The 14,300-nt window shown below is 32.0% G+C and overlaps 2 protein-coding genes across 2 annotated transcripts in view; both read left to right on the top strand.

The window, feature by feature from the left end:
* Positions 1–8,115, top strand: part of LOC133181581 (nucleolar protein 6-like) — a 39,791-nt gene extending 31,676 nt beyond the window's left edge. Inside the window, exons 25-26 of the mRNA XM_061316102.1 lie at positions 1,691–1,804; positions 7,890–8,115. Coding sequence (XP_061172086.1) covers positions 1,691–1,804; positions 7,890–7,924 — 149 coding nt within the window. The 3' untranslated portion in view covers positions 7,925–8,115. The remainder of the gene's footprint in view (positions 1–1,690; positions 1,805–7,889) is intronic.
* Positions 2,257–6,777, top strand: LOC133183922 (putative uncharacterized protein DDB_G0282133). Its single transcript, XM_061318803.1, has 6 exons — positions 2,257–2,788; positions 2,904–3,922; positions 4,164–4,174; positions 5,136–5,566; positions 5,759–6,229; positions 6,422–6,777. Exons 1-6 carry the CDS (start codon positions 2,257–2,259, stop codon positions 6,775–6,777), a joined length of 2,820 nt encoding a protein of 939 aa, XP_061174787.1.
* Positions 8,116–14,300: the final 6,185 nt, after the last annotated feature.

The raw sequence follows: 14,300 nt of genomic DNA, 5'->3' as shown, positions 1-14,300 counted from the left end.
AATTCTTGAATATACAACATGTACAAAGAGCAAAGCCATACAATGTGGTAGGGGTCAGCCGACATTTGTGATTTTCTATAGTAAATCGAGGACAGTCATTCATTTCAAAGCTTTTGTTTACTGTCAACCTAAAGTTGTACAAACTTGTGCGAATGACAAAAAGCGCATTATACATTTATAAAACTTATGTGAAAGTAGGAAATTTGTACAAGAATAGGCTTGTACTTAAAATATTAAAAATGTATGAAAAGTTCAATGTTTTTCCTATAGCAAGCGAAAGCTATTGACTTGTATGACCTATGTTGAACCCACCCGTGGAATAAATTATTTAAAATACCGGTAGTCATGTAAGTTCTACCCATGTAAACATTCCTCAAAGGTGCTCACTGTAAATGATAGCCATGCACGTTTTATATCATTATATTGAAGTCGTGCGGCATAGAGAAGTTTGTATGTATTTGCTTTTAGGAACACGATGGGTTAGGAGAATTTAGTGTCATTAAAATGTCATCATACATGAAAGTGTAAAACATTTTTATCATTCGTGCAAGACAATGCTACCGGTATTGAAAGCCACCTAAATATTCTTTTTCATTTTAAAATTTAAAGAAACTAATGTTAATACTTATTGTATTATTTCAAATGCAAGCGTGCAAATTTCTTAGTTTGATCACTATGGCTACAGGCATCTATGCAACTTCATTCGATTTTTTTCTCAGGTAAAATAGCACAAGAAGTATCATTCGGCAAATGTGCCTGTCAATGATCCACCATCAGATTGTTCAAGTGTCCGATTTAAATGCCTCCTCCCCTTGATTTAAATAAACGAAACTCAAATAGGTTTGGTACGACTTCTCCGGATTTGGGGTATCTATAGGCTTTTAAAAATCTTCATTTGTTTCAAATCCGTGCAGATTTAGGTGATGTTTTAACATGATTTTAATTAGAAATATCCACTTGTGTTTAACTATTACCAAAAGAGAACAATTTGGTAATGTAATCTAAAGTAATACGGCACTGAAAAGGGCCCATTAAGCATTGCTTAAGTGCACTTGTCATTTAGAGTTGATTAATCCTCGTTAATCACCAAAAATCTTGAAGCACATGGTTCTTGTACCAAATAAAAACCAACAAGGGCTTCCATTCTGAAATCTGAAATCAACTTACCGGTAGATCGGAAACCCTTGACTAGCGAAGTTTGTAAACTAGAACCAGATGAAATTTTGTGACTTGAATGATTCTGTACAAATTGAATCTAGAGTAATGCGACTGTTAAACCAATCAAATTAGAGTCATATGACTTTTGTTTGCATTAATTGGTATACCAAAATGAATGGTACTTCAAATAAAGTTGTAGACTGACAATTGCAATAAAGACAGACTTAATTAAATCTCTATTTTGTTACAAATCTGAGGGAAACATGTATGAATAATTTTCTAATAATTTCAATTTCATTATTCGTTTTAGCTTTGAGAGCTGAGGAATCATATTTTTATTTGATTGTCACATTTTATGATAAATGCTATTCTATTGCAGTCTTACTATCCATGGTTATTTTTTTCTTAAAAAATAATTAGTTGATCAGCCTTAAAATATATTTTATGTATCTTTAATGATGCTATAGCAGGCAACACATGTGTTCCTTAAAACAATATAGTTGTAAACTGGTACTTAATTTTATGTTGCTAGGTGTTTTGGCATGTTTGGATGGATACATGAATATTGCCCTAGAACAGACAGAGGAGTACGTTAATGGACAGCTAAAGAATAAGTATGGAGATGCATTCATTAGAGGCAATAATGGTAAGTAAAACAACAAATATTGATTTCTTATATTAAGTCAGTCATTGGAGACAATAATAGAAAGAAAAATCGGTTTAGAGCATTCATCAGAGAATAACAGAAAAGATTTAAAAAACGACAATCAGATACCAACAGCAAGATATTAGACACAAAACACAGCAAAATATAAAATAACAGTAAAATATCTAACACAACATGCACAATAACATCAGAGACAATAACAGTAAAATATCTAACACAATCTACAACACCAGAGACAATAACAGTAAAATATCTAATGCAATCCACAACATCAGAGACAATAACAGTAAAATATCTAACACAATCTACAACATCAGAGACAATAACAGTAAAATATCTAACACAATCCACAACATCACAGACGATAACAGTAAAATATCTAACGCAATCCACAACATCACAGACGATAACAGTAAAATATCTAACGCAACATGCACAATAACATCAGAGACAATAACAGTAAAATATCTAACACAATCTACAACATCAGAGACAATAACAGTAAAATATCTAACACAATCTACAACATCAGAGACAATAACAGTAAAATATCTAACACAATCCACAACATCAGAGACAATAACAGTGAAATATCTAACACAATCCACAACATCAGAGACAATAATAGTAAAATATCTAACACAATCTACAACATCAGAGACAATAACAGTGAAATATCTAACACAATCCACAACATCAGAGACAATAATAGTAAAATATCTAACACAATCCACAACATCAGAGACAATAACAGTAAAATATCTAACACAATCTACAACACCAGAGACAATAACAGTGAAATATCTAGCACAATCCACAACATCAGAGAAAATAACAGTGAAATATCTAACACAATCTACAACACCAGAGACAATAACAGTAAAATATCTAACACAATCTACAACATCAGAGACAATAACAGTGAAATATCTAACACAATCTACAACATCAGATTCAATAATGGTAAAATATCTAACACAATCCACAACATCAGAGACAATAACAGTAAAATATCTAACACAATCTACAACATCAGAGACAATAACAGTAAAATATCTAACACAATCTACAACATCAGAGACAATAACAGTAAAATATCTAACACAATCCACAACATCAGAGACAATAACAGTGAAATATCTAACACAATCCACAACATCAGAGACAATAATAGTAAAATATCTAACACAATCTACAACATCAGAGACAATAACAGTGAAATATCTAACACAATCCACAACATCAGAGACAATAATAGTAAAATATCTAACACAATCCACAACATCAGAGACAATAACAGTAAAATATCTAACACAATCTACAACACCAGAGACAATAACAGTGAAATATCTAGCACAATCCACAACATCAGAGAAAATAACAGTGAAATATCTAACACAATCTACAACACCAGAGACAATAACAGTAAAATATCTAACACAATCTACAACATCAGAGACAATAACAGTGAAATATCTAACACAATCTACAACATCAGATTCAATAATGGTAAAATATCTAACACAATCCACAACATCAGAGACAATAACAGTAAAATATCTAACACAATCTACAACATCAGAGACAATAACAGTAAAATATCTAACACAATCCACAACATCAGAGAAAATAACAGTAAAATATCTAACACAATCTACAACATCAGAGACAATAACAGTAAAATATCTAACACAATCTACAACACCAGAGACAATAACAGTGAAATATCTAACACAATCCACAACATCAGAGACAATAATAGTAAAATATCTAACACAATCTACAACATCAGAGACAATAACAGTAAAATATCTAACACAATCTACAACACCAGAGACAATAACAGTAAAATATCTAACACAATCTACAACATCAGAGACAGTAACAGTAAAATATCTAACACAATCTACAACATCAGAGACAATAATAGTAAAATATCTAACACAATCCACAACATCAGAGACAATAACAGTGAAATATCTAACACAATCTACAACACCAGAGACAATAACAGTAAAATATCTAACACAATCCACAACATCAGAGACAATAACAGTGAAATATCTAACACAATCTACAACATCAGAGACAATAATAGTAAAATATCTAACACAATCTACAACATCAGAGACAATAACTGTAAAATATCTAACACAATCTTAAACATCAGAGACAATAACAGTAAAATATCTAACACAATCTACAACATCAGAGACAATAACTGTAAAATATCTAACACAATCTACAACATCAGAGACAATAACAGTAAAATATCTAACACAATCTACAACATCAGAGACAATAACAGTAAAATATCTAACACATTCCACAACATAAGAGTCAATTGCTGTAAAATATCTAACACAATCCACAACATAAGAGTCAATTGCTGTAAAATATCTAACACAATAACATCAGAGACAATAACAGTAAATATCTAACACAATAACATCAGAGACAATAACAGTAAAATATCTAACACAATCTTAAACATCAGAGACAATAACAGTAAAATACCTAACACAATCTACAACATCAGGGACAATAACAGTAAAATATCTAACACAATCTACAACATCAGAAACAATAACAGTAAAATATCTTAAACAATCTACAACATCAGAGACAATGACAGTAAAATATCTAACACAATCTACAACATAAGAGTCAATTGCTGTAAAATATCTAACACAATAACATCAGAGACAATAACAGTAAATATCTAACACAATAACATCAGAGACAATAACAGTAAAATATCTAACACAATCTTAAACATCAGAGACAATAACAGTAAAATACCTAACACAATCTACAACATCAGAGACAATAACAGTAAAATATCTAACACAATCTACAACATCAGAGACAATAACAGTAAAATATCTAACACATTCCACAACATAAGAGTCAATTGCTGTAAAATATCTAACACAATCCACAACATAAGAGTCAATTGCTGTAAAATATCTAACACAATAACATCAGAGACAATAACAGTAAATATCTAACACAATAACATCAGAGACAATAACAGTAAAATATCTAACACAATCTTAAACATCAGAGACAATAACAGTAAAATACCTAACACAATCTACAACATCAGAGACAATAACAGTAAAATATCTAACACAATCTACAACATCAGAAACAATAACAGTAAAATATCTTAAACAATCTACAACATCAGAGACAATGACAGTAAAATATCTAACACAATCTACAACATAAGAGTCAATTGCTGTAAAATATCTAACACAATAACATCAGAGACAATAACAGTAAATATCTAACACAATAACATCAGAGACAATAACAGTAAAATATCTAACACAATCTTCAACATCAGAGACAATAACAGTGAAATATCTAACACAATCTACAACATCAGAGACAATAACAGTAAAATATCCAACACAATCTACAACATCAGAGACAATAACAGTAAAATATCTAACACAATCTACAACATCAGAGACAATAACAGTAAAATATCTAACACAATCCACAACATCAGAGACAATAACAGTAAAATATCTAACACAATCTACAACATCAGAGACAATAACTGTAAAATATCTAACACAATCTTAAACATCAGAGACAATAACAGTAAAATATCTAACACAATCTACAACATCAGAGACAATAACTGTAAAATATCTAACACAATCTACAACATCAGAGACAATAACAGTAAAATATCTAACACAATCTACAACATCAGAGACAATAACAGTAAAATATCTAACACATTCCACAACATAAGAGTCAATTGCTGTAAAATATCTAACACAATCCACAACATAAGAGTCAATTGCTGTAAAATATCTAACACAATAACATCAGAGACAATAACAGTAAATATCTAACACAATAACATCAGAGACAATAACAGTAAAATATCTAACACAATCTTAAACATCAGAGACAATAACAGTAAAATACCTAACACAATCTACAACATCAGAGACAATAACAGTAAAATATCTAACACAATCTACAACATCAGAGACAATAACAGTAAAATATCCAACACAATCTACAACATCAGAGACAATAACAGTAAAATATCCAACACAATCTACAACATCAGAGACAATAACAGTAAAATATCTAACACAATCTACAACATCAGAGACAATAACAGTAAAATATCTAACACAATCCACAACATCAGAGACAATAACAGTAAAATATCTAACACAATCTACAACATCAGAGACAATAACTGTAAAATATCTAACACAATCTTAAACATCAGAGACAATAACAGTAAAATATCTAACACAATCTACAACATCAGAGACAATAACTGTAAAATATCTAACACAATCTACAACATCAGAGACAATAACAGTAAAATATCTAACACAATCTACAACATCAGAGACAATAACAGTAAAATATCTAACACATTCCACAACATAAGAGTCAATTGCTGTAAAATATCTAACACAATCCACAACATAAGAGTCAATTGCTGTAAAATATCTAACACAATAACATCAGAGACAATAACAGTAAATATCTAACACAATAACATCAGAGACAATAACAGTAAAATATCTAACACAATCTTAAACATCAGAGACAATAACAGTAAAATACCTAACACAATCTACAACATCAGAGACAATAACAGTAAAATATCTAACACAATCTACAACATCAGAAACAATAACAGTAAAATATCTGACACAATCTACAACATCAGAAACAATAACAGTAAAATATCTAACACAATCTACAACATCAGAGACAATAACAGTAAAATATCTAACACAATCTACAACATCAGAGACAATAACAGTAAAATATCCAACACAATCTACAACATCAGAGACAATAACAGTAAAATATCCAACACAATCTACAACATCAGAGACAATAACAGTAAAATATCTAACACAATCTACAGTATCAGAGACAATATCAATAAGATATAAAAGAATATTAATTTAAACTTCAAAGATGTATTTTATGTTAATTTTAAAGGGTACATCAGTGCAATGAAATTATATATCAGATACAATTCACAATATTCAACATTGATGATAAAACAGAAGATTGTACACACAAGTACTCTGAAAGTGATATTAAAAAGATGCCCCGTTATTAGCAGACCTATTTTTGTATTCATATGAAGCAGAATTTATTCAAAAACTTCTACATGGGAAGAAGAAAACACTTGCTGTGGTCTTCAACTCGACATTTAGATATATCAACGACATGTTATCAATTAACAATAGTTATTTCCATTCGTATGTCGACATGATATATCCCATTGAGCTTGAAATAAAAGAAACCACAGAGTATGCAACATCTGTTTCATGTTTTGATATTTTACTAGAAAAAGAAAAAGACTTTAATGATAACTTAACAACAAAGCTTTATGATAAATGTGATGACTTCCACTTTTTAATCATCAACTTCCCTTACTTTTGTAACAATATACCCTTATCACATGCATATGGGGTTTTTGTCTCCCAGTTGATTCGATACGCAAGAGCATGCTCTAATGTATAAACAAATTCTAAAATGAGGCAAGCTATTGACAAACAAGTTGATGAAACAAGGATATCAACAGTCTCGTTTGAAGTCATGATTTAACAAGTTTTATGGTCGATACTTTGACCTTGTCAGCAAATACAACTTATCACTAAGTCAAATGCTGACTGACATTTTTCATACTAATTGTTAGGCCATTATTTACACACTGAATTGTCTTTGGATTTTTCCATTTTTCCCAATCATGACAAGGAGCGCATGGCAGGTGTGATCAGTCGGCAGGGGATGCTCACTCCTCCATGGCACCTGATCCCACCTCTGATGTATTTGGAGGTCCATGTTTGCTCTGCTCCTGATTTGTATTGTTTAAATGGACTATTAGTTTGAATACTTGAATACTGTTCGTTATCTCCATATTTCATGAGCTATTCAACACAATCTAGACTTTTCATTATATATATTTATATCAAACAAAACCCACAGCATTCTGTAGTGGAACTTAACCTAGGCTGACTCCTAAATTGCTAAATTTTATTTTTTTTTTTTTCAGTTCTGTACATAAGTACACAGAAAAGAAGGATATGAGACCCTAGAATACAGAATCTTACATTGTGTATCACAGAATAAAGAAAATCTTGTTTCTGAATGTGTGCATCATTAACTTAGTTACCCATAATGTCATTTGTTGCTGGTTGAAAGTTTCATTGTCATTGGCATTTTAAAAATGGTAGATTGTCATAGTTCTAACATGTCTAATAAATATTAAAGTAGTTTTATTATTTTGTTTTGAATAATATTGAATAGGTATACAGTGGAGCCTCGTTAATCCGGACGCCTCCGTCCCCAACGAAATCGTCCGGATAAATGAATCGTCCGGATAAGTGAATCACTTCTTAAAAGACGTACCCTCTCAAAGCATGTACATATGAACATAGTAGTATCAAATGTGAAGGCAAAGAAAACACCTTTATTTTACCTTGACTTATCAATTTTATTTTTATAGTTTTAAAAGAAATAATTAATATTTAAAAAAGAAAAAAATTAAAATGTAATTTACACGATGAAAAATAAATAGGCAGTTTTATGTTGAGACTTCCTTTTCTAACACAGGAAACTTTACTCACCTTCTATTAGACGTGTAGTAACATGGACTGACCAAATTTGATCTGCTACTGTTTTATTTCGGCACATTTTTTTTATTTATTCAAGCTCATATTAAGTAGAACTGTTCATTATCACCATTGAGAATGTTTAAATGACTAACCGCGTATATTCACTACATAGGGAAGTAAGTAACTAAACACTGTAATCAGTGTACGTATTGCAAACATTCAACGTAAACACAAGCCATATTCAGGATTATCAATACTTTTTCTATAATTAAAACTCTAAGTTATGTACCTTGAAAAAACGTGCTCGGCATTTATAACTAACACCAGTTACGTATTTCTTAGTGCATTAAATAGAAAGATATTTTCTTGAATTATGTATCATAATAAGTTATCGTCTGAAAAGAAAAAAAAAAACGTTTCAAATAATGTACGTTTTGAGAATTGGAAAATCGTATTTTGATAAAACTTACGCAACTCAATACCACAACGAAATCTCGTGATTTATTATTCAGTAAAAAATTCTACTTACAACTCTCCAAAATTGTCATAAATTTATATACCATTAGCAATTTATTCTATTCTGAACGGATTTATATTTAATTAATGCACGGTATAAGCTAAATTCTTCGGGCTTTATAATATAAAAGACGTGTGTTTCATCTGAGGTAAACACACGCTAATTATAGACGCTATTGTTTAGAGGTCACAGGTAACCGCCTTCAAACTGACTCCTGGCGGACGGTGACGAACAATGTTTTTACAATAATTATCACTACTGCAAGAAAGGTGTGAAAAGTCGTTCCTCGAAAAATACCGTCCGGATAAACGAGTCATTTTTCAATGAAATATTACGTTTTGTAGTAGAAATTGATCGTCCGGATCCGGAACGCGAATTTCCGGATTAATGAGACAGAATAACGTGGAAAAAATCGGTTCCCAGAAAATATCGTCCGGAAGGTGAAGCGTCCGGATTATTGGCGTCCGGATTACCGCGGCGCCACTGTATATGTACATGTTTATATAGTGTGATCAAAGGTTAGTAAGTCATTTTTTGTTGAATCATGACCATAGCCTCTATATTAGTGATGGGAGATTCATAAGGTTTTTATGCAAACAAAATTTCAATGTGTTTAATTTTTGGCATTTTACTTATCGTATTTGAAGTTGTTTTATTATTTGAATGCACCCAGATATAAATACAGATTCGAAAGGGGGGGGGGGGTGTTCCACAGAGGGAATCTAGTGTGGCGGTCAGACAGATTTGGTCGCCAGTGGCCAGATAATTCAGTTGGTAGAGCACCTGACTAATGAATCAGGGGTTTGGGTTTAAATCTTGGTCTGGTCCATAGGGGCTCGGTTTCAGGATGGTATATTTTGTGTATTGTGTGTTTAAAAAAAATTGTATTTCTTGTACATAAAAAAAAGATAAAACTGCGAATTTCAGTGACTTTCGATATTTATTATAATCAGTATACATGTACTAGAATTTAGACAGACAGAAAAACACACAATACACAAAATAAACAATCCTGAAACCGAGCCCCTATGGTCTGGTCTGGGGGTTTCGAATCCTGGTCTGTTCTGTAGCATTTTCTCATTCAAAAAACCCTAACACGGACCGTTAAAGATTTTTTTGACGTCACAAACGTTGAACGCCATGCAACGTGTAAGGTCATTACTGAAAATCGAAGTTCACCTCACATTGAACAATAGCTGTTGTAATGGCTCTTCCATTATTTGTAACTTACCAGAAAGATAAAGGGATTTTGGTCTATAAATCCATTTGCAGACAAGGCAGGAAGTTAAAAATGTAAATATAAGCTAATGCACGTTACTCAATTTGTTTGTTAAAAACATAATAATTCAATGCCTAAATGACACTGATTACTTTTTCCGTACTTGGACGTACAAGAAATAAAGACAGTATCAACAATTGCCTAACGGTAACTAGTGGACAGAAAAGAATATTGAGTTCCAAATTTTAGTACTCGTACATATATGTACTCCCAAAAATAGTGTACGTCGGGTTTATTTAAGGTTTAAACCCTCTGCTCACTCATATAAAATGTTGCCTTAACTGTTAATAATTTAATTCTGGTTATAACGCGGTATTTGATTGGATAAAAAATTTACTTTATATCGTATAAATTGGGTTGCCTTTGTCATAACAACTTGCGTCAAAAACGTATCGATCCCCCTGACGTTACTTTCAAATTTTGTACAATTTAAAGTCATTTTTAAGGCCATTCATCTTTTTTTCTTACACTAAATGAATGAAAATTAAATTATAAGGAACAGTTTACGCTTTTTTTATAAACCGCTTCGCGGTTTATAAAGCGTAAACTTCCCCAGCCCACTTTATGCCGTATAAATTGGGTAGTCATTATATTCATTCCTTAATGATTTTTGAAAAGAAATGTGTTTTATAAGTAAAATACAAACAATTGTAGCATAGCTTGCGGGGCTAAATTGGAGTTATCTCTCTTATCAGAGTAGCAATGAACCTTAAGCATTGAATTGTTATTTTTTGCTTATATTTACATTATAATTTAATTATGGTTGTAACGCTGTATTTTGATTGGATAAAAAATTTACTTTATATCGTATAAAATGGGTTGCCTACGTCATAGCCTGGTTACCTACGTCAGAATGACTTGCGTCAAAAACGTATCGATCCGCCTGACGTTACATTCGAATTTTGTACAAATTGAAATAATTTTTTAAGGACAATCATCTTTTTTTCTTACACCAAATGAATGAAAAGTAAATTATAAGGGATGAATTTAATAGCTACCCAATTCATACGGTATAAACTGAGTTCCGCTTCGCGGTTTATAAAGCGTAAACTGCCCCAACCCACTTTATACCGTATAAAATGGGTAGCTATTAAATTCATTCCTTAATTAACTCACTGCCTTGTCTGCAAATGCGCTTTATATTTCAAAATCGCAGTATTATTCTTCGGGACAGTTACAATTAATGGAAGAGCCATTCCAACAGCTACTTCTGTAAACTGTAATGTGAGCATGAATTTTGATTTTCGGTTATGACGTTGCACTTGCACTGCGTTCAACGTTTGTAATGTCAACATAAAAATCATAACTTAACCTTTTGACCTCACCGTCCATGTTATGGAGTTATATTTACATTTGCAAATGTTTCCCCTTATATAACACTATTGAAAGCAACGCGTATCTATTTAAGAAATAAGGTATCATTTTTAAACATCTATCGGGCTATAAATACGGGTTGGTCACGAGATCAAATTCCATAAAGCCCGAAGGGCTTTATGGTAAATTTGATCTCGTACCAACCCGTATTTATAGCCCGATAGATGTTTTAAAATGATACCTTATTACTTATATTTACATTTGTGACTTATTCATAGTTTACATTTGTCTGATAAAAATTCCTTAGCGCGTGAAACGTTTTATTTTTCAAACCTAACGGCACGTGTTTGATCCTTTATGACGTCACTGAGAAATTACGTCAAACGTTTATGACGCGAGGAACCCGTGTTTATACGGATTTATTTACATTTGCAAATATTTTTCTTAGATGAACCTATTGAAGAGAAAATATGTTCAATTCTGTATGAACTTATTAGGAGGTCAGAGGTCATGGCGTGACCGAATCACACAGCGAGACGATATCTTGTCTACATATTTCTGTCACAGTGACACTGGTTTCGGAACTTCTAAGCCGTTAAAGCGATGAAAAAGATAAAATATTTGAAACATATTTATTTTTGCGTTCAACAAATGATCATTAGATCTTTCTTCGGGTGTGAAGAATGTTTCTAATTAGCCTAAAATCACGCTTACCTTTTTAATCCGAAATTCCTTTGAAGGTATGTAAACTGAAGACGATAGCACCGCTTTTGACTCCATATATAAAGAACTCATACAATAATAATAAGATTATTCCCAGTAGCGATCATTGTTTTTTTCATTATGAACAGATATTTCCTGAACTGGACTGCTGAACATCAATGTAAGTATTCAAATGTTGGAGCGAGGCGAACTCTCAAGACCAAACAGCTTCTAGGTCATTGCGCGTCACAACATAGCAATACGACGGGCCGTTCGTGTAATAAATGCAGTTCTTTTCAGAATATTCGTCTCAAATGTAAATAAAAGTAATAAACAACAATGTTAAAAAGTTCACTGGGAAATGAACTTGGTTGGTACGTGATCAAATCTTCTGAGAAGCCCTTCGGGCTTCACAGGATTTGATCACGTGACCAACCAAGTTCATTTCCCAGAGAACTTTTTAACATTGTTGTTTATTTCTTAAATAGATACGCGTTGCTTTTAATATTGTTATATAAAAGAAAACATTTGCAAATGTAAATATATCCGTATAAACACCGGTTCCTCGCGTCATAAACGTTCGACGTAATTTCTCAGTGACGTCATAAAGGGTCGACGCGCAAACAATGGATCAAATACCTGCCGTTGAGTTTGAAAAATAAAACATTTCACGCGTTTAAGATTATAATCAGGCAAATATAAAATATGAATAAGTCATAAATGTAAATATAAGTAATAATGTATCATTTTTAAACATCTATCGGATATAAATACGGGTTGGTACGAGATCAAATTTACCATAAAGCCCTTCGGGCTTTATGGAATTTGACCTCGTGACCAACCCGTATTTATATCCCGATAGATGTTTAAAAATGATACCTTATTTCTTAATTGAATGCCGAAGCTTTCCACACACTTTATAAGCAAAATACATGTGATATGTAAATATTTTTAAAAGCATTGAATCATTATTTTTGAAAGATACAGTCTCATAACTGCAAAAGTGTGTGCAAACAAGCGTGTTATGAAAATTTGTTTGCACACACTGTTGCAGTTATGAGACTATATCTTTCAAAAACTAATGATTCAATGCTTATATTTACATTTTTAACCCCTTGCCTTGACTGCAAATGTGATACAGATTTCAAAATCCCTAGAATTGTAACTTTGGTAAGTTACAATTAATGGAAGACTAGAGAGCCATCGCAACAGCTTCTGTTCAATGTGAGTGTGAATTTTGAATTTCGGTTATGACGTTGCACTTCCACGGCGTTCAACCTTTGTGACGTCAAAATAAAATTAATGCCTACTTTAAACTTTTGACCCCCTGTCCGTGTTGTGGTGTTTTGAATGCCGTACGTAGCTTTTCTCACACTTTATAAGCAAAGGATATGTAGAATGTAAATATAACTAAAAGTTTAGGGAACACTTCAATCGGAACATCACTTGACCTTTTTCCGTGCCAAGTGATTTTTCTAATTGGGAATACTTACCTACAGGTGATGCTATTTTGTTTTTGTTAAAATGCATGACTGTTTAACAGTGGTCCCTGCATGCACATATCACAGGGCATATTCTATTTAGAGAAGTGGACAAACGTTTGCCTACATTAGCGAAAGTTTGTCCACTTCTCTGAAGAGAATACTCAGGAATACTCAGGGCAATGAAAAGTGGTAGCGAAAAAAAATAATAAACAATACTGAGAGAAGCCCATTTAAACTCATCAGGTGTATTTGATAATACAGAAACTTATCTCATGTCTCTAAAGGCAGTGCACCTGTCAATCTAACTAAGTGAAAATGGCCTTGTAATGAGTACACCCCATTCTGTAACCAATGAAAACGTTTCACTAATGACGTATCTTATTATAATATACTCCGTCGTTATAGTATTATCGACACAAAGTGCAAAGGATTTTGTCTATCTACAGACGAACACACAACCAGCTGACATAGGTTAATGTTGGAGGGAGATTGACTGGTAAGTATATCATTGTATTAAAGGAAGTATAATTAAGTTGTTAATGTATAAATGGAA

Source organism: Saccostrea echinata, unplaced genomic scaffold, assembly GCF_033153115.1.
Source record: "Saccostrea echinata isolate AGI-Se365-2 ecotype Australia unplaced genomic scaffold, CSIRO_AGI_Sech_v1 ptg000009l, whole genome shotgun sequence".
Taxonomy (NCBI): Eukaryota; Metazoa; Mollusca; class Bivalvia; order Ostreida; family Ostreidae; genus Saccostrea; species Saccostrea echinata.
This window is presented reverse-complemented; position numbering and strand designations above follow the sequence as displayed.